At 41.5% G+C, this 20,995-nt stretch overlaps 1 protein-coding gene across 3 annotated transcripts in view; it reads left to right on the forward strand.

The window, feature by feature from the left end:
* The first annotated feature begins 1,662 nt into the window (after positions 1-1,662).
* The window catches only part of LOC114030005 (SPARC-related modular calcium-binding protein 1), a 195,067-nt gene continuing 175,734 nt past the window's right edge, over positions 1,663-20,995 (forward strand). For all 3 annotated transcript variants that reach the window (XM_027844663.1, XM_027844665.1, XM_027844666.1), the window contains exon 1: positions 1,663-1,970. In XM_027844663.1, coding sequence (XP_027700464.1) covers positions 1,872-1,970 — 99 coding nt within the window. In that variant the 5' untranslated portion in view covers positions 1,663-1,871. The remainder of the gene's footprint in view (positions 1,971-20,995) is intronic.

Below are 20,995 nucleotides of genomic sequence, written 5' to 3' on the forward strand. Positions count from 1 at the left end.
ATTCATCAAGTCTAAATCCTCTCACTTTATAGATGAGGAAATGGAGGCCTACAGGATTAAATGATGTCATTCATCAGACTTGCCCAACCTCACATAGATAGTAAGTGTCTGAGATAGAGCTAAACCTAGGTCCTCTGACTGAAGAGCCTGTCCTTCTCATTCATTATTTTGGCAGGACTGTGCATGATTTAAGAAAATAGATTTAGAATTAGAAGCAACCTTAGAAAGCAGCTAGGTGGTTCAGTGGACAGAGTGCAGGGCCTGCAGTCAGGAAGACCTGAATTCAAATTCAGCCTCAGACATTTACTAGTTGTGTGACCCTGGGCAAGGCACTTAACCCAGTTTGTCTCAGTTTCCTCACCTGTAAAATGATCTAGAGAAGGAAATGGCAAACCACTCCAGTATCTTTGCCAAGAAAATTTCAAATGGGGTCAGAAGAGTCAGACATAACTGAACAATAGCAACAGTTTAACCCCCTCGATTTATAAATTAAGGAAATTGTGGCAGTGAGAAATGATCTGGCTTGCCCAAGGTCCCACAGATAATCAGTGACAGAACAGATTTTCAAACACAAGTTCTTTGACTCCAGATCCTGTATTCTAATTGATTGGATAGGAGAGAGGTTAGAAATAGGGAGCTTGTTAGAAAGCTGTGTGTTTTATAAGGAAAGAGGAGAATCCCAGGTCTGGAAACCAGAATTTAGCACCTTAGAGCTTTAAACCTTAGAAGTCAGTTCTTTAGAATTGGAACAAGTACTATAGGTCATTTAATCCAAACCCATCCAATAAATTAATTCCTCATTAGGATATTGCCAGTCAGCACTCAACCAATCTCTGCTCAAATACTCTCATGTTGTATAATTTAATTTCTCCGATGATTAAATCAATTTCCCTCTGTAGTCCTTCTCATTCTTTTATTAACAACCTTTTCTCCTTCTCTCTTTTGCTTCCCCCAAGAATGCACATACAGTACCCTTTTTTCTTGTTTCACCTTCTGGTATTACTGGCTACAGAAATTAGTAGAAAAAACACGGGACAATCAAGGGAGGAGGGTTTGAGGCCTGTCCCTGGCACCACTAGCTGTGAGACCTTGGTTATACTTTCCCTTAGTTTCAGCTTTCTCGTCTTTAAAATGGGAACAGTGAAGACCTACCCTGCTAGCCCACAGGGCCGTTGAGAATGTAAAAGTACTTCAATAATGGTAAAGCGTTTTGTGTGACTATTATACAACTGCCCATTAGTTACCGCTTTTCATGGGGTAATGGGGTGGGAGGTTGTGTAAACCCTGTCCAAGTTGAGGGTGAGAGGGTCAAGGGAGAAACGCAGAGAGCAGAGGTTTTCTTTTCATCCTCTCTGCTCCAGAATTAGACTGGGCAACCCAGTTCTTTTGACCAAGTCCAGCGAAGTAGCGGAGGAGTGTGGGGAAGATGGGGGGGGGGGGGAACGACCCTTCCCCCTCCTTTCCTTTTCCCATTGGCTTTCACTTGTCATGGTTTCGACCGCTACTGGCCTTCCTAGCCGTCCATCAGGCCTGCCCAGCCCCGCCCCTCCCAGAGTTTATAACGGGGATTCTCATGGCCCAGGGATAAGGCTTTTAACCTGCTACCTCCGTGGGACTGGCAGAGCTCAGCCGAGCCCCCTGAGAAGAGCACGCGCTCGCGGTCGGCTGCAGCCCGGGCTCCCCGCCTGCCTCCGCATCCCCGCCGGCTCCTTGTTTCATGACTGTGCTTTTTGAAAGCAGCCTCCAGGAGCACTCGCATCGGGACCTCCCTCCTCTCCCACGAACCGCGAGTCTCCTCCGGGGACGAAGCAGGGGGTGGGGAGGCGGTGTGTGCGGAGCCTGCTACCCACCCCACGACCGTCGCTGTCAAAATGCTTCCCGGGCGCTGGGGCCGGCTGGTGACTTCCCAGCTGCTCCTGGTGCTGGTGCATCTCCCGCAGACTCCCAGCCACAGAGCTACCGGACCCCGGGTAAGTGCGTGCCTGCGGAGCCGTCTCCCTGGGGGCGGTGGTCTCCCCGGAGCAGGCAGAGGGACGCGGAGACGAAGCCCTGCCTCTGCTCCTCCGTCCCAGCCCCTCTCACCCTCCCACCTGGGAAGAGGCAGCTGTGCCTAGTTCCAGTAGCATGTCTCCTTACCGCTTAAAAAAGAGCAAAGGTCTATTCACTTCCCCGCTTTCCAGTTCGTGCTCTTGTTGGCTTCATTTGAGAAGAGCCTGAAACAGAGCGGGTTTTCTTCAGCCGCTTCCTCTTACTCTGCCGCAGCTTCTCTGGGACTGTCAGGTTACTACAGCTAAGTTAGAGATGTGGTTTTTCCCCCCACCTCCCTTCTCCCAAAGTATTTGGATCTAAAGGTGTTCGGGGTTCTCTCCTGCTTTGTGGTTGATTACTAGTTTCACTATCGCTCCAGTTGTTCCAGCATCCTTCCTTTCCACAACTTTGCTGATTGCCCCAATTCCTGCTGATTCCTGCTATGGAGTCTCACCTAACGTATCGGTTTCCTGTTGTCACAACCTGCAACTGCTTCCTCAGTGCTAGGGGCTCTAGCAGGGAACAGTACTCCTCTTCGTCCCCCACCTTCCCCCTGCCCCTTAAGTTATCTATCCAGTAGCAAACAAGATCTTGTGGCGTTTTTCTTAAATGAACATTTCTAATTAAATCAAAAGAAAATCTTGGTGTTCATATGTAGGGCATAACTGAAATGCTAGGGGTGGGGTAGTGAATAGCTTTATAGTGAGGGAATAGAAGAAAAAATGTGCAGCATGAAGTAGCAACTCTGCATGTTTCCAACACTACTCTGTTTGGAAATTGTATGATTCTGACCTTTGCTCTGTTTGGAAAGAGGGATAAAATGCAATTCTTATTCGGAGAACAGGATTGTCCCTAGTGCACTATATCCACAAACAACTTGTTGTGAATTTCCTTTATAGATTTCCCTCCTATAATTTTAGGGTAAAATAAAATCATCCTGTCGTCTTTAACAGTTCAGTTTTCGCAAACTCCAGACCATCTCCAGCCCAGAAATGAACTATTTACTTATCTGTACCTAGGAATAACTGTTATCCCAAGTCAATATGAATGTTCAAGATGTTTAAAAAAAAAAAAAGTAAACTTGATTTTTGTGAAAGCCAACTGACTCTTCTGTTAGTGTGTGCTCTGCTAGATAATCTCCCTGGCTTTTCTCTTGTATCTGTTTTAAAATCTCAGAATTTTTTTTAACCCCTCACTGCTATATGAGAATCATCTTTATAGCAGTAACCTGGGTGTGAAAGAAGAGAAAATGGCAAGGCATGGAGAGACTTAATTACTCATCAGACATAGTGATTTCGTTTGAAGCCCCTTTATCATTGTGAGATCAGTGTTCTAGCTACTCTAGGAAAGAGAAGTGCTTGTCTGTGTTGGGCTGTACCTTGCTTTTATGACCAGATGTGTAACAGCAGCAGTTAAAATGTGACCGATTAGACCCAGTGTGTGTCCTAAATCCTTGGCAGCAGGATTTTCAAGGTTAGAGCAAGTAAGGGCTCTCTGTGTGAGTGACTTTTATGGATGTAGATGAGGATGTCTTTTAAATGAAGCCACTTGATTTGATACGAAAGCCTCTTAAACTGAGAGGTTGTCACCGGTGAATAAGGGTGTTTCCTCCAACTAATTAGGAACAGCAAAGACTGGAGAAATAGACTAGAGCTCTCCCAAATAAAATAAAGATGCCAGCCTCCCCACCATGATGGCCAAAATTAGTTTATCTAACAAATGAATGGTTTGGGGGTGAAATCTTGCTTTACATTCCTAGCTTTGTAAGTCATCTCTCTCCATTTATTCTTTAGAATAAAATCATTTTTTGAGAAATGTAGCTCTTATGTCTTTTATTTTGTACTACAGTTATTTGCATTTTTGTATTTCCCCCAGTGCCTAATACTATGTTCTATACACAGTAGGCTCTTAATAAATCATTGCTCAGTAAGTGAATTGAGCAATTGATGAATCTCCCCCTCTCTCCTCCACCCCCAGCTCCTTTAGCTCATCAATTCAATACAAGTGGTGGTACATGAACAATAAATTGAATAGGCTTCTGTGCCTTCCGCTCACACCCACCCACTCCTAACCCCTCAAACACGCGAGCCAGTGGTATATTTAGGATTGTACCAGGAGTAAATCCTCTGAGTTTGTGGCTGTCTTAAGTTATTTAATAGATTTTAAGCATTGAAATTATACCTATTTAAAGGTCTTATAGGCCAAACCTGACTCGGATTGTCCTGGGAGTTTAGGTTTGAAGCTGAAATAAAAGGAGACACTTCTAGACCATCTAATAGTTAACAAAAGAAGATTTACTTAGCCATGGTGTGGAAAGGATACGGCACTGGTTCAGGTGGATGCTGCCCCCTTTGTCTCTGTAGAGAAATGGATCTGGTCAGCAGAGTGTGATGGCTTGTGTGACAGTGGGGCTTTCACCAAGTCTGAGGGGCTCTGACTCTCCGCGGGTTGGCTTCTTTTAATGCCCTTAAGCAACCAGGAAATCGTATCAATGGCTCAAGCCTTGGCTCTCTGGACCAATCAAGGCTCAAGGATAGCTTCCTTGCCTTTTAGGGGGAAAAAAAAACTAGCACAGCTAAGATTTATAAAATACTTTAAGGTTTACAAAGTACATTATACATATTTTCTCATATAATCTTCATAACTTTGTGAGGTAGTGCTACTATTATCCCCATTTACAGTTGAGGAAACTGAGGTGGAGAGAGGTTAAGTTATTGCCCAGGGTCATACTGCTAATAAGTTTCTGGGGCAGGATTTGAATTCAGGTCTTCTTGACTCAAAACCTTCCGCATGGCATGGTAGATACTGTACCTCTCACATTTCATACAACAGTGGCCAGGTCCTAAAGGTCTTCTAGCAGATCTTTCACTGCTTAAATGGCTTTAGGGCCCATATTGGGCAGTATGAATCTTTGGAAAATGATAAGCATAGACAGCATTGGAGAAACAAAAGGGAAAACTAACAAAAAGACAGCCCAAAAAAGCCTCACACAAATTGCAAACAAGCAGATCGAGGGTCTCCAGAATAAGTGGCAGAATATGAAAGAGAATAAAGACCAGAAATCTTAGGTTTCACCTTCCCCTCCCATGAAAGGACCAAGTCCCAGATCTTAAAGATCTGACCTATATGGTGGGTGACACCAAATCTCTGCAGTTCACAGTGGGTTTCTTGTTGCAGAGCAGTGACAAAGAACTGGAGCAGCACCGGGAACATCGGAACAACAACACATGATATTTTATCCCGGTCAACGGTTCTCATTGTGGCTCAAAGTCTTCTGGAGTTAAATAACTCTCTTGTATATAACTTGTCCCAGGATCTGAGTTGATACTCACACTCCTCCTGAATGACCAGTCAGTCATTGTTCCTTGGCCCATCATCCCAAATCTCCCCCTCCCTGGGAGCTCTGTCATATCAAAGATACCAACTTTTTGCCCATTTGGAGGCCTCTGCTGAGGGGTTGTTTCCTACTTCCACAAGGGCTGGGTAAAGACTCACTCTCATCTTCATCCAGGGGCTCAGATTTGCCACCAAGTTGGCTAAAGGATCTCCTTTCATTCTGGTAAATTCGCGATGATCATGGTTACACAGATACAGCTTTACTTTCCCACATATTGTTAGAAACCAACAGACCTCACAATTCCACCCTATGGTCCCTGAAACACTTTCCTAGAAGATATGTGAACCACACTGGAGTAAAGGAGATCTTCTGAGTGAGTCATTTCCTCAGGTTGCACAGACTCCTCTGAGGGATCTGGAACCTTGAGGTCCAGGAAACTGTACAGGAGATAGAATAAGGAAGAGCCTGAGAGGAAGCTACCAAGATAATGTCTAAAGTCAGCCTATCCTTATCTGTTAAGTCTGCCAGAAGCCAATGAACCAGAGAGACTTCCCCCTTCCTAGACTATGTCAATTTGTTGAAGACATAGCTTATGGGATGTGGGGCAGGGAGCTATGACAAATAGGGACATAATAACAAAGCTATTGTTTCAAGAGCCCATCCTCATCTTCAACACTCAAAGTAGGATGGAAATGGTACAGGAAAGGTTAAAATTCAGGAGATGTGATGCCCAATTATAGACATCCATGAGGATGAAGTAGGTGCCCTGATCAAAGGCAATGATTCAGGGGTGGGGTATATCAAGGAAGAAAGCTATGTTCTGTGAGAACTTTGGTGGTGGCTACCACAGTGACAGACTTGACTGGCACAATGATAGCATATGCTGAAAAAAGGCAAACCTCTTGCCTTGAGATGAAGGAAGGGGGTCCATGTAATCTGGTGGCAGGTGGGGAACCATGCACTATCATGCCATGCTAGTCTTTTGGAAGTGGGCATCGATTGGTATGAGAAGCACCATTGCTTCATTCTTAAGGGGATCATATGGTGTCACACCTGTTGCAAGATGGCATCATAGCCCCCATGTCCAGATTGTCTTTGGCTCCAGTACCCAGCCTTTAGCAGAGGGTATATGATGTGTCTGATGAGCCTTGATGTCCTACAAACAATTTTGTGTTGGGAGAAGGCATCAAGATAATTTCTGACCCTCAGGAATCAACCCCCAGAAATAGAAACTTAGATTGTCCAGTTTTGTTCTCTCTAGGCTCCAAACCACTTAGCCGGTTCCATGGCTACTGCCAAGAATAATTATAGATGAAATTTTTATCTACCTCAAGGTCCCTCAAGCCTCCCTAGGGCCTCACAGTAGAGGCCCCTGTTAGGATCTGACTGGACACTTATTCTACAGGATATCCTTCATTACCTGATTAGTGGTAGGTGGTAGGTTGGTAGCACAATGGATAGAGCACTGGGCCTGTAGTCAGGAAGACTCATCTTCCTGAGTTCAAATCTGACCTTGGACACTTAATAGCTGTGTGACCCTAGACAGGTCATTTAGCCCTGTTTGCTTCAGTTCCTCATCTATAAAATGAGTTGGAGAAGGAAATGGCAAACCATTCCAGTATCTTTGCCAAAAAAACAAACACTAAAATAAGGTTACAGAGAGTCTGACACAACTGAAATGAGTGAACAACAAAAGTTGGATGGTACAGTAGGTAGAGTGCTAAGCCTGCAGGAAGATCCGAATTCAAATCCAGCTTCAGACACATACTAGCTATATGGCCCTGAGCAAGTCACTTAACTTGTGTCTCAGTTTCCTTATCTACAAAATGGGGATAATAATGTCCACATTATTGGGTTGTAATAATAACCCAATATCATAGGGTTGTTGTGAAAATCAAATGAGGTGATATTTGTAAAGTGCTTAGTACGGTGCCTGGCACATAGTAGGCACTTAATAAATACTTATTTCCTGCCTTCTTTTCTTCCTTTCTTAATGGCCACTGAAGTCCACTTGAGCATTCCTCTCTAGTAGCAGATGACGCTCTTGGTGAACCAGGCAAAATGGTATTCCTCAAGATCTGGGTCCTCATAGATAGGGGCCCACTGGGTTAGTGGAGGAGTAAGGGTGTTGAGACTTGGACTGGAAGTCCCTGTCTCTGGCAGAGTCAAGACCTATTTTTGAACGGTACTAACACCTAAGGAACTAGGTGAGATATTTAATGTACCATTTCCATTTAACAGAAGAATCTTGTGCACTGACTCTCTTGTTAGAATGGCTATCTTGTATCACCCAACTCTTAATAAACAACTCTTGCTAAAGAATGATAGAATGACCAAAATTATTGGTTCATTAGCAACTTGGGCCTAGTAGTAGCTGAGTCACTGCTTTTCAAAAGTGGTCTCATGAATGGCCACTTGGGGAAATTCTAGAAGCCATAAGCCTGCCGGTCCTTTGGTTTGGCCATGCCGAGATGCCTGCTAAAGGCTCCATCCTCTCATATGAAATGAAACCTTAAAAAACAGATTGCTGGACCTGATACAGATCTTCCTAATTCTTCTGACACCCCCCCCCCCAGAAGAGGCATATGTATGGTGACTTAGTAAATGGGGCCATCAGTACATCCAGATAAAAAATGTGGGTTCTCCAAAACCCAAAGAGCCCAATAGACCTCTGGACTTTGTTTTTCGGGTGTGGGGATGCAGTTGTTAGTAGTTTATTCTCGATTGTCCAGAATCATCTGAGTTTTTCCTATTCATTCTTTCCCCATAACTTGACTGAGTGGGTTGGTACCTGGCTGTTTTTAGGGATGACTTTCCATCTCTTGTTCCTGCCTGACCTAGGGCATGTGTCATTACTGTGCAGAGGTGGATATCAATATCCCCAAGAAGGAAAACTTCTTTCAGATTTCTGCACACCAAATTGCAGCAGAATGCAGAGAGTTCAGGTAGCCAGCCCTAGGGAAGGATAGGGAAGGTATTCTGGATTCCTTCCCAGGTGACAAATGAACAACTTCTGACTGGTTTTAGCCACAGGAATAAAGAAAAAGCATTGATGACTTCAATAATTTCATGTCTCTCACTAGCTGCCTGGGCTGTCAGATTTCCTACGTTGATGAAGTCAGGAATGGTTGCAGTGAAGAGTCTGAAAACTTTGGTCAGCTCTCTCTAGTCCACTGTTATCATTTGCCTTTTTTCACCAGCAACACAGGGTTGTTGTAAGGGGAAATGCAGCCTTCTTCACCTCCATCACTTTGTTGTTCTGTCATTTCCGTTGTGTCTGACTCTTCATAACCCCATTTGGGGTTTTCTTGGCAAAGATACTGGAGTGGTTTGCCATTTCCTTCTCCAACTCATTTTACAGATGAGGAAACTGAGGCAAATAGGGTAAAGTGACTTGCTCAGGGTCACACATAGACACTAATAAATGTCTGTGGCCTGATTTGAACTCGGGTCTTCCTGACTCAAGTCCAGCGCTACATCCACTGTGCCACCTAGCTGCCCCACATCCATCACTAGGGAGGAAATATCTTTCACCCTTCTTCCATCCCAGATCTTACATTGTTTGGTCTTACCTATATGGGATGGTTCAGGCAATTCTAAGTGTTTCCATTTGACTCGGCACACAATAACAGGGTTGGAGGTGGCCAAAAGGATCATATGGAGTACTGATTCCCAAGAACTCATAGTGCCCATTTCCAGATGTAATGGCTATTCTGATGGGATCTTCCCACATTCCTTCGTAATCTGTTCCTTGAAACCTTCCATGGAAACTGGGATGCCTTTATGATACCATTAAGGGCCCCCTGGTATAATAGCATAATCTGGGATGCCGATGTCTGGGAGCCCTTTGTATGTTTGAAGGCCCTTCCCTTTCCAAGCAAGTGTGACCTGGGCATATAAGTTCTGATGCCCTTGAAGTCTTACAGTTAGGATGAACTTAGCCTTAAAGGAACTTTGGTCTTGGCCATTGTCCTTGAAGCTCCTCAAGTCTGGGTACACAGACTGGAGTGGTTCAGGACTTCAAGTGACTAGGGGCTTGAGGGGATGCCTTAAGCTTGGGTAGGGCAGAAGGGTCCTTACCTACTTGATCTCAGATATCAGAATACAATTTTACTAGCACTCATATAAATTGGCAATCTCCTTATCAACCCTAAGTTTCATGAGCCATAACAAAACCCCCTCTAGGAGAGGAAATTTTCCACCTCAGCTGTGGCACACTCATCCTCTGGTCATTTCCAGAATACTGTTTGCACTGACAGCTATACTTATCCGCTGCTGTCCTGATCTTCTACTCAGATTTCACCTGTTGACATGCATAGGTCCATAGCTAAAGCCTGATGCCATTTGGACCAAGTTCCATCTAGAAGATGGGATCTACTTGCCCCCTACACAAGCTGACTATAGGACGTGGTGTGCTATGTGTTTGTGTTGGGGTAGGGTTTAGGGGACACAGACTTGGTCTGCCAAACTCATCTCTTTTAGGAAATTTACCTCCTCCCTTGCAGATGCTCATTAGGGAACCAGATACAATGGGGATCCATCTTTATGGGGCCAGGAATGTACAATTCTCCTTCTCAGTTACCTAAAAGGGACAAATAATAGTGCCTTTATAAGGTCTCTAACTTCTTTAATTTGCTTTGCAAAAGTAAGTCTTCTGTAAACTCCCCAAGTCTTTGGAACTCAGCTGTGGAGAGCTCCAAAATGGCTCCTCCATTGGACCACAACCTCAACTACCATTGTTCCCGTGACTCATCAAATTGTTGTTTAAACTTCTGCAACTTCCTTAGATGCTTGGCAATAAATGTAACCCCCTCCCCCATGTTCCCCCACCCTGAACCCTGAAGGGGAAGGTATAAATAGTAATAATATATGCCCAAAGCTTTTGTACCACCAGTGATGGCTCCCAGTTCTCTTCACTTTCACTCCTATTCTCTTACTCTATAGCCTGAATCTCAACAGGACCTAACACCTTTTCCAGTTAAACCTCTAGGTTATAGACCATATGTCCTGCCTGTAGCCTGACAGTCCCTGCCCCCATAAGCATTGCCCCTTTCACTTGTACTGTTAATAAATCCATCATCTGCCCCCCTACCCTTGTGTCATGATCCTTAAAAACCAAGAGCTCTATCCTTAGTTGTTGAAAAGTACTAGACTAGGGTTTTTTTTTTTTAAATTTTCTTTATAACTGTTAACAACCTTCAAAGTGTGCTCCCCCTGGCACTATCTTTAAATTGCATGTCAACCTCCTTTAGCATAAAACAAACTAATTCCTTCTGGTCAGTGGGGGTCTTCTTTTTGTCCCATTGAAGGAATTCTCCATGTGTTACCAGAAGGACTTTTGACATATAGTGCACTACTACTGTATCTGGCTATCTGATTGTCCCATTCTTTGCATCTGCATAACCTTTCCTCAGTTTCAAACATGGTGCCTTTTGGAGCTTATCCTGACATAATCATCCAAAAAGTAATTGACCATACCTAAATCAGACAGTTTGGTAGCTCAGGTTCTAGATTGGAATAAAATTAGATATACATAGACAATCTAGCAGTTAACAAAAGGAGGTTTACTTAACCATAGAATGGAAAGGATACTCAGTAAGGATACAGGACTGGCTAAGGTAGACTTCTCCTACCTCTACCCCTTGTCTCCATAAATAAATACATTTTATCAGCAAAAAGTGGAGAATTGCATGGCAGTAGGTCATCTACCAAGTCTGAGGGATGCTGACTCTTCATAGATGGCCCTCAGGCAACAGGAAAACCCACTTAATGGCTCATGTCTTAGTCCCCTGAAGTCAATCAAGTCTTGTGGGGGGTAGCTGCTTTTTTGAAGCATGGAGGAGGAAGTAGATAATTCTCCTGTCTTATCCTCTCCTTGATATTAAACCTATCATCTTTAGAGTCTCATAGTTATCAAAGACTCTGTTTTCTTTCTATATCTACTCAATGATTATAGAGGTGACCAAGAGCAGCAATGTGATAAGAGTAAGAAAAAATATCTGGCTTGTTACAATATTCCTATGGGGCATCCCTGTATATCTTTGGTTCATCTTTTGAGTGACAGTAAATAGAAAATTGGCATTTTTAGCAGACTTTCTAGGAAATCAAGACTGTTCCCTTTGGGTTTAACTTTATCTGACTCACTAATTAAGTTCCCCCGAGGGGAATTTATCCCCAATATTTGCTCCATTTATTTTGTGCTTTCATGAAATTCTTGACTTTTGTTTGACATTGGACATCAGTGACTATAAAGCGTCAAATTTATATCTGTTCTATAGGAAGTCCTTGATTTTTTTACAGGAAAAGAGGGTCTCAGTTCAGGGCAGATACTTGTAATGTTAGGATTCTTCAAAATAAAAGAAACTTTCTTTTTTTAGTTTCTTTAGTTCAATATAATTTTCTGGAACTTCTCCAGTGAGAAACTTTGTACAGAAGTAAAAGAGGATAATTTTACAGAGCAATTCGAAGTGCATCTAGAAAATGGTGACTCCTGCATGATGGTCATTACCCAGATACCATGTGGAAAAAAGCAACTCACAGTTTATGGACAATGAACTCTAAATTAGGTGGTGATGAGAAGATTTAAGAAATTTCTGGCGAATGTTAAAAGGGTCAAGAGTGGGGGTTAGCTCTTATCTTCCATTAAAATTCTATGAAAACACTTCCAGTTTTAGTCACACCCAAGAATATGACCCAAACTTAGGGTATGAAATGTCCCAAAATTTGGAGGGGGAGAAACTGGCTTCAATTCTGCTCTTCTTTATGGTTTGCTCCTTCTCTTCCCTCCTCCCCCCAACCCTGAATATCCACAATTTGCTCTAGCTATGGCAGTTCAGTTTTTGTTTTTCTTGGTCTAGGATGGTAATTCCATTGGGAAAGAAAGTTCCTTCCATAGATGTAAATAAGTCAATTGTCTGTAATTTAGGAGAGAACTGAGAAGTTCAATGACTTGCCTATAGTCACACAGCTAGTATGTTTCAGAAGTAGACTTGAACCTGAGTCTTCTTGACTCCAAGACCAACCTTATATTCATTTTATCATGGTGCTGCTCTATAATTTAAAAAGAGTCCTGTTTATATAACAGAATAGAAAGCCTTTGCATATTCTGTGATATCATGTGGTTCAATAGCAGATTTCCAATCAGTCAATAGTCAAAGACTTTGGTGAGTACAATGATTATGAAGAAGTTAAGAACTGGAAGTCTAGTACTCTGACTTTCTTCTCAAGTATTCTGTCTCTGTCAAAGGTGGCAATGGGGACAGGAAGTTGAATTTGTGCCTTGAGGCTCTCTGACACCTGCCTTGTAAATGTGGTAGTAGGATGGGGAGACTTGCATGAGAAGCTCCTGGTGGGAATGAAAGGTAGAGGGGCCTAACTTGAACACTGTCGGCCTCAAGACCCTCCCCACTTCAATCCATCCTCCATTCAGCTAAATCACTAAAGTGCAGGTCTGATCATGTCATCCTTCCATACAATAATCTCTAGTGGTTTCCTATTGCCTTTGGGATCAAATACAAAATCCTCTGTTTGGCATTCAAAACCCTTCATAACCTAGCTTCCTCCCACCTTTCCAGTCTTCTTTTACTTTACCTCTTTGATCCAGTGGCATTGGCTTCCTGTCTGCTCTATGAACTAGACGCTCCATCTCTCAGCTCGAAGCATTCTCTCTAGCTGTCCCCCATGCCTGGAATACTCTTTCCTCTGCTGTGACCTCCCTGGCTTCCTTTAAGTCCCAACTAAAATCCCACCTCCTACAGGAAAACTTCCCCAACCCCCCCTTGATTCCAATGTTTTCCTTCTGTTAATTATTTTCTATTTATCGTGTGTGTGTGTGTGTGTGTGTGTGTGTGTGTGTGTGTGTGTGTGTATACACACACCTGGGGGGGAGGGGAGCACTTGCTTTGTATATATTTGTTCACATGTTTTCTCTCTCATTATATTGTAAGCTCTTTCAGGACAGGGACTATCTTTTGCCTCCTTTCAAATCCCCAGTATTTAGCACAGGGCCTGACACTTAGTTGATGCTTAATAAATATTGATTTGAGATGCACATGCAAGGCCCTGGTGAAAATACCATTGGCTGATTCAAATGGTAATCTTAATGATACCATGGACTGAATATAGTTGTCCACCTGTTCATCTAGCAGGTGATTAGGTCAAAAGCTTCTGGTTAGAAGATTCGTGCCAGAATATTTGCTTCTGAGCTGATTTCCCCCCCCACTCACCTCTCCTTTTTAGCAGGTACAGGTCCCTTTTCTCTCTGAATCGCATAGAGGTTTAATTGTTCAGCTAGCCAGGTCTCTGGCATTGCAGCTTGGAGCATCAGGCTGGAAGGCCCCCTCCTTCAACATTTGTCACTGCAGAGCTGTTTCGGGAAGGACAAGGGCTGACTTGCTGAAGAGAAATCGATCAGTGCAGCTCCCAAGGCCTGCCAAACAGGGTTAGTATTGTACAATATTTGCTCAGCAGGGATCATGATTCAAGGTGGAATAGATTTAGTAGTTACAGGGTAGATGGAAAATTAGATCTCCATTTAACACCTCCATTTTCTCCCTCACCCCTCAAAAAGGCAAGCAACTTCTCTCTCTCTCTCTTTCTGTCTCTTTGTCTCTTTCTCGTTTTCTCTCTTACACACCTGCTAAATGAAGTTCATTGTACCAATTAGTTGACTTTTGCTTTTCATATCTATTTTCATTGTAATATTCGTATATTTCCTTTGAGGTTCTTGTGTAAATAATACCTAACACATTTCATTTTTCAAAACTTGAATCAGGCCTATGATTTAATTGGATTAGAGTACTCCTGGTGAGGAAATATCCCCTACTAATGTAGATTAGCATACACTCTTAATGTTACTCGAGACACTAAGAAGTGAAGCCATTTCCCTAGGATTATCTCACCAGTATGTGCCAGACACTTATTAGAAGCATTAATCATAGGTTCTCAAAGTAGGAGATACCTCCCCCTAGGGGGCGCTGGTATGATGGGGGGGCAGTAGTAGCCTCAGGTGCAATTGGAGGCTGTTAAATAAAAATAAGGGGGTGATAGAAGCATAAGGAAAAAAGAGAAGATAAGAAAATTTTGAACAACCATTCATTCATGTTTCATCTGTTGTGTAAGAGTTCAAGTTGTAGCGATTACATTATTTTCCAAATAAACCAATAAAATGCAAGTTATAATCCATCAATGGTCAAGTCTACTGACAGGTCTTAACAAGCAAGTGTTGGCAGGTAAGGGTGTTGCGCATTGTGGGGAAGTCCAGCATGTGTCAGTAGGAATATGTGTGTGTAATGACTTGTTCACAATGTGATAATATATGATTACATGACACAATATTGTATTATCAAAATTTCAATTCAATTCAGGAAAAAACCCAGAAATTTAAAATAAGTTATTAAATTTAAGATACATCATTTTAAATATATATATATATGTACATACACACACACACACACACACACACACACACATATATATATATATATATGATTCAATTTTAAAAAATTAAAGGGTTAAAGAAAGTAAATTTCCAGGGGGGCCTCTAATATTTGTTTGTTTTTTTTAGAGGGGGTGGTAGGCCAAATAAGTTTGGGAACCACTCCATTAAATCTTCCGTCCTAGGCCTTTCTGAAAGATCAATAGCCGTTGTACGTGGAGCCACAAATACTCTTTTGGAGTTTCTCAATAAACTTCAGTCAACTTTTTGGCCAGATATCTTCATGAAGTAAGTTGGGCAAGTCCTGGGCCACTTTCTAGCAGTGCCAGAGCACTATCCCTTGTTTACCTGTCTCCACAGCTGGAGTGTCCTCTGGGCAAGGTTGGAAAATTATGTTCCTCATGTCTCTTTTGTACTGCTCTCTCCTAAAGCTTTGAGTCTGATAACACATTTGAATTGTTTCATTGCCAGTGCCTATGTCCTGTAAAAGATGGTATTTTGAGACTTTACAAATATGCGTTTATAAAGACTATTAAAAAGTGCTATGTTAAAACCCAATTAACTTTCTACTTTGTTTGCTCCTGTTCATGACTTTACCTAATACTCCAACTCCCAAATTCAGGTTACCCTTGAGATGTCACTGGGGAAAATATCTGGATTCTATGAGAGAGTCCTAGGATTATCTAGTTCAGCCTTTTAATTTACAGACAAGGAAGCTGAGGCATGGGGTGGTGACTTGCCCAAGGTCATAAGAAGAAAGCTGGGAATTGAGCCCAGGCACTCTGCTTCTAAATCTAGTGCTTACATGATGACAGTATTGCAAGGGAACCCCAGAGATCACCTAGTCCAGCCTGTACCTATATAGGATTCCCCTCTACACCTTCCCAACAAGTGACCATACATCCTCTTTCTCAAAGACCTCAGTGTGGTGTCCTTTCTTCTACTACCCCATTGTTGGTTGGGAAATTTTTTCCTTCACATCAAGTCTAAATCTACCACTCTGCAGCTTCTATCCATTGTTCCTAGTCCTGCCATCCAGGACTAAATAGGACAAATCTAATCCTTCTTACACATGGCAGGTATTTAGATATTTGAAGGTGGCTAATGGATCCCCCTCTCCTCTAAGTCTTGACTTTTATTGTTCAGTCATGTCTGACTCTTCATGACCTTATTTAGGATTTTCTTGGCAAAGATACTGGAGTGGTTTGCCATTTCCTTCTCCAACTCATTTTACAGATGAGGAAACTGAGGCAAACAGGATTAAGTGACTTGTCCAAGGTCACACAGATAGTATATCTCTGAGGCCAAATTTGAACTCCGGAAGATGAATCTTCCTGACTCCAAGCCCAGGGCTCTATCTGCACTGTCACCTAGCTGCCCCTAGTCTTCACCACTCTATACTAAATTTACCTAGTCTTCAGCCCCCTTAAAATCCCAATCGACCTCTGGATACTCTCTAACTTGTTAATGTCCTTCCTAAAAAGGTACTAACCAGAACTGAAACCATGTTTCACGTATGGGGCTTACCAGGGCAGAGTAAAATAGAAAGGTCATTTCCCTAGTCTTGGATGCTAAGATTCTCTCAATGCACAGTTTTTGGCTACTGTGTAGCATTGTTGACTCAGGTTTAAGTCCCCTAAAAGCTATCATCTAACCGCTGCTTCTCCTTCTTGTACTAGAGAAGTTGATATTTTAAATGTGTTTATTGCTATTATATTTTACCTTATTTATATTCACTCTGTCATTATAGCGTGTCAAGGTCTTTTGGGGTCTTGGCTAGGGTCCAGTGTTAGCTATCTTTCTAAGCTTTGTGTCATCTGTAAATCTGATGAATGCCATCATAGACAGTATACTTTTGTTCAAGTCATTGATAAAAATGTAGCCCTATAGTTCAAGGTTAAAGACAGATCCCTAGAGTATCCTACTAAAGGCCTTCTTCCAAGTTACCATTGGACCATTGGTCATTCAAGCAGTTTTGAATCCACTTAACTCTACTGTTTGCTAACCTCCATCTCTCCTTATTCCTGTATGTTTTTTTTTTCTCTTTCTCACTTTTTTCTTACCAAAGGCAATGTGACGTAATGGATAGAGTGCTAGGCTTGGAATTTGCAAGATCTGGTTTGAATCTCACCCCTGACACTTATTAGCTGTGTGACCACAGGCAAATCATTTAACTTGCCTGAGTTTCACTAGTGGTGGTTGTGAGAATCAAATGAGATAATGTATATAAAGTGTTTTATGAACTTTAAAGTGCTATAAATGTCAGTTTTAATTTAAAATTTTTTTATTGATTTAGTTTCAGTTGGTTAACTAACAGTTATTAAGAATGGCACTGTGCTAAGTGTTAGTGATACAAATACAAGCAAAAAGAATGACAGTCTTTTCCCTCAAGGAGCTTACATTCTAACAGGAGAAGACAATACATAGAAGGGAATTAAAAATCAGGGGTAGGGGAAAGTACCATCATGGGGAGACTTGGTGGCAAAGTCCAGAAAGTCAAAAGCAGAACCAAATGGGGAATGCAGGATGGTCATCCCGAGTCCCTTCCCAAAATGGAGGCCCAAGAAGGGCCCTTCAGTGGGAGAAGAGAATTACAGGGGCTAAGGGATAATGGTGAAGTCTGGAGAGTCAGAAGCAGAACCAGGAAAGGAATGAAAGATGGTCCTCAAAGCATCTTTCAAATACTCCTCCCCCCCACAATGTTCTTCCAACAGAATTGCCCAGTATCATGAATATCTTTGAATTTGTTTGGTTCCCATTTAAAATTGTCATCTTTTATATAATTGTAATTAGATATATATTCTTGTGGTTCTGCTATTTTCTCTCTGCATCACTTCCTACAAGTCTTCCTATATTTAAATTCTTCAATTTGTCATTCCTTATGGCACAATCATATTTTATTTCGTTCACATATCATGATGTGTTCATCTATTCCCACAATTTTCTGATTTATTGCTCTTGCAAATAGTGCTACTATGAATATTCTCATAGTGATCAGTCTTTTTGGTTGTTGTCAAATACCTTTTTGGTAATAGTATAAACTCTTTAGCAGTTTAGCTTTGTTAAGTGAACAATACTATAACTCTTCTTACATTTCCAAATCTTTTTTCAAAATGGTGGGATAAAATCACAACCCTACCAGCAGTGAATTAATGTGCTTGGTTTCCCTCATTCCTACTGTTGAATCTTTTTATCATTGATAGGTGTGGAGTGATCTCAATTGTTTTTATGTACCTTTCTTTGGTTAGTAGTGAATTCCAACACCTTTTTAGATGGTCGCTGATAGTTTGTTTCTTTTGAGAATTTTTTGTTTATAGGTTTTGAACACTTATCTATAGGGAAATTACTTTTATCTTCTTGGTTTATGTTAATTTCCTATAGATTTTGGATGTGGGGCTTTATCAGATAGTTTATGTAAAATTAAAGGATGATAGATTTAGGGCTGGAAAAGACTTCAATCTTAACCAACTTCCTCATTTTACAGCTGAAACCAAAGTCCAGGAAGTTGAAGTGACTTGTCCACAGTCACACAGGTAGTAATTATCAGAGGCAGGATTTGAACCCACATAGAAGGGCAGGTAGGTAGTACAGTGGATAGAGTACTGAACCTCGAGTCAGGAAGATTCATCTTCATGAGTTCAAATCTGGCTTCAGACACTTACTAGCTGGCAAGTCACTTATCCCTCTTTGCCTCAGTTTCTTCATGTATAAAATGAGCTAAAGAAGGAAATAGCAAACCACTCCAATATCTTTGCTGAGAAAACCCTAAATGTTGTAAATAAATTCACAGCAAAAAAACATTCCATCCATCACAGAGAGTCAGGCATGGTAGAAACAAGTAAACAACAACCTCTTACTAGAGAGCCAAATTTTTTCCTTAGTCAATATCCTTTCTTTTTATTCTAGTTTATTTCTTCAAAATCTTTATTATTTTCATCTAATTTAAGTAGTCTTTCTTATCCATTGTTTCCTGATCCACAACTATAAAAGAGCGTTTTTTTTGTTATAGGACCTTTTTAATAGCATCACCTTTTATTTTTAAGGAATTAACCTGCTTTGAATTTATAATGGTATATGATGTAAAATGTGGATCTCAGTCTATTTTTCTGCAAGTTTTCATAGTAATTTTTGGAGTTCTTTCCCAACTACTTTGTATTCTTATATTTATCAGATATTAGAGCACTGAATGCATTTCTTTCTAAATCTTAATCAAATATTCAGCAACTTTTCAATTTTTTATGCAGCATATATAGTTTTGACATATACTTTGTAATATAATTTGAAATCTGATTTTATCAAACCTCCTTCATTCCTGTTTTGTTTTTTTTTAATCATTTCCCTAGATATTCTTGAACTTTCCCCCCCTTTCCATATGAATAAACTCTGGTAGTTAACTATAACCTCTAGTATAAAATTCTCTGGCTTTTAAAGCCCTTTTTGACCTGACCCTTTCCTACATTTCCAGGTTCCTTATACCTTCCTCTTCTTCCTTTTGCTTGTCACACCGCCCCCCCACCCCACACACAATGTACTCTGTGATCCAGTGACACTGGCCTCTTTACCATTTCTTGAACAAGACATTCCATCTTGGACTCCAGGCATTTTCACTGGCTGTCCTCCATCTCTGGAGCTCTCTCCTCCTCATGTCAGCCTCTTGGCTTCCTGGCTTCCTTCAAGTCTCAGCTAAGTTTTAATTTTCTGCAAGGTTTACCCAGTGTTCCTTCATCTGAGTGTCTTCCCTCTGAGATTACCTCCAATTAATCCTGTATATATCTTGTTAGTAATAGTGGTTTGCATGTTGTCTCCTCTATTAGACTGTGAGCTCCTTGAGAGCAGGAACTCGGTTTTTTGCTTGTTTTTTTTTTCCTTTCTTTGTAGCCCTAGATCTTAACACAATGCCTGGCACGTATTAGGTGCTTGTTAACTGGCTGTCTGACAGTTTTGTTTTGTCTAATACTGGAAAATATTCCATTTGGAAGGCATTATTATGGCATTAAATTGGTAGATTTATTTGGTAGCATAATAAATTTGCAATTTTTACATGACCTTGTCATGAACATTGACTATCTACTTAGTCATCTTTTATTTATATGAAAATAGTTTTTTGCAGTTGTATTTATGTAAGTCTTACTAGGTTAATTCCAGGATATTGAAAGCATTTTGTTATTTTAAGTTCTCTTTCTGTCTTTTGATCTTTGTTACTAACATACTGATTTGTGCATTTGTTTTTCTCTCCCGCTAATTTGCCAAAAACTATTTATTATCTTGATTAATTTTTCAGTTTATTCTACTAGCTTTTCTAAGTTTGCCATCTACTATGTTTGCTTTTCCCCTCCCCAACTTCCATTTGGCGATTTCCATAGAAGAAGCAAACTGGCTAACAATGCCAAAAGCAACAGGTCTTGATTTGTCATGTTTTCACTTGTGCAAGGAAAGGTGCTTAATAAGACATCTGAAGAGAAGGGTACAAGGAGAAGAGGAAGTCATGGTGGGGTAGAGGTGAAGGACATGTTTGCTTCATAGTCACTGGAAAGACAAAGATTCCACTTGAGAATACATTTGTGATTTAGGCAACAGAGGTCCCTGGTGAGGTGATCCACAGGTTATAGCTGGAAGAGGGTGGGCCATGAATGACCCAGTGAAAAGTGACCCTCCTGACTTGGCATGTAGGTTATACTCCTTCCAGTTCTGTTTAGGCATGTCTGAGCTCTTTTCCGTATTACAATTAATTAGTTTAGAAAAAGGCTAGGTGTTCTATATGAAGGAGTGGAGTATCACTCAGATGGAGATGGTTTCCTATATCTGGTGTCAAGCAGGGAGGGGTCAATTAGTGGTCATGAAAGTTTCAAAGGTTAGCGAGTTTTAGACTAAGGATGACCTATTGCAAGTATAGGCAGCAGGTGGCACTATCGAGCAAGATAGACCTGAGCAGGCAAATAAGATCTGAATTCAAAACAAGGGATAATGAAATGACTAGCTTGTTTACCTGGTTAAATGGAAAGGGCAGAGGAATAGGGATACAGCTTTGCTAGTGGGTAGAGGGCATCTCAGACTTGTCTCATCCTTTGGGCCTTTGGGCCAGCTCTTAATGCCCTGGACCTATGGATCCCTGGCTCTAGTGTCCCTGCTGTATCTCATGCTGTCCAAGGCCATGTTTAGTTCTTCAGTCACTTTTTCCTGCTTGATTAACTCTC

The sequence above is a fragment of the Vombatus ursinus genome, unplaced genomic scaffold (assembly GCF_900497805.2).
Source record: "Vombatus ursinus unplaced genomic scaffold, bare-nosed wombat genome assembly UNPS02014945.1, whole genome shotgun sequence".
Lineage (NCBI taxonomy): Eukaryota > Metazoa > Chordata > Mammalia > Diprotodontia > Vombatidae > Vombatus > Vombatus ursinus.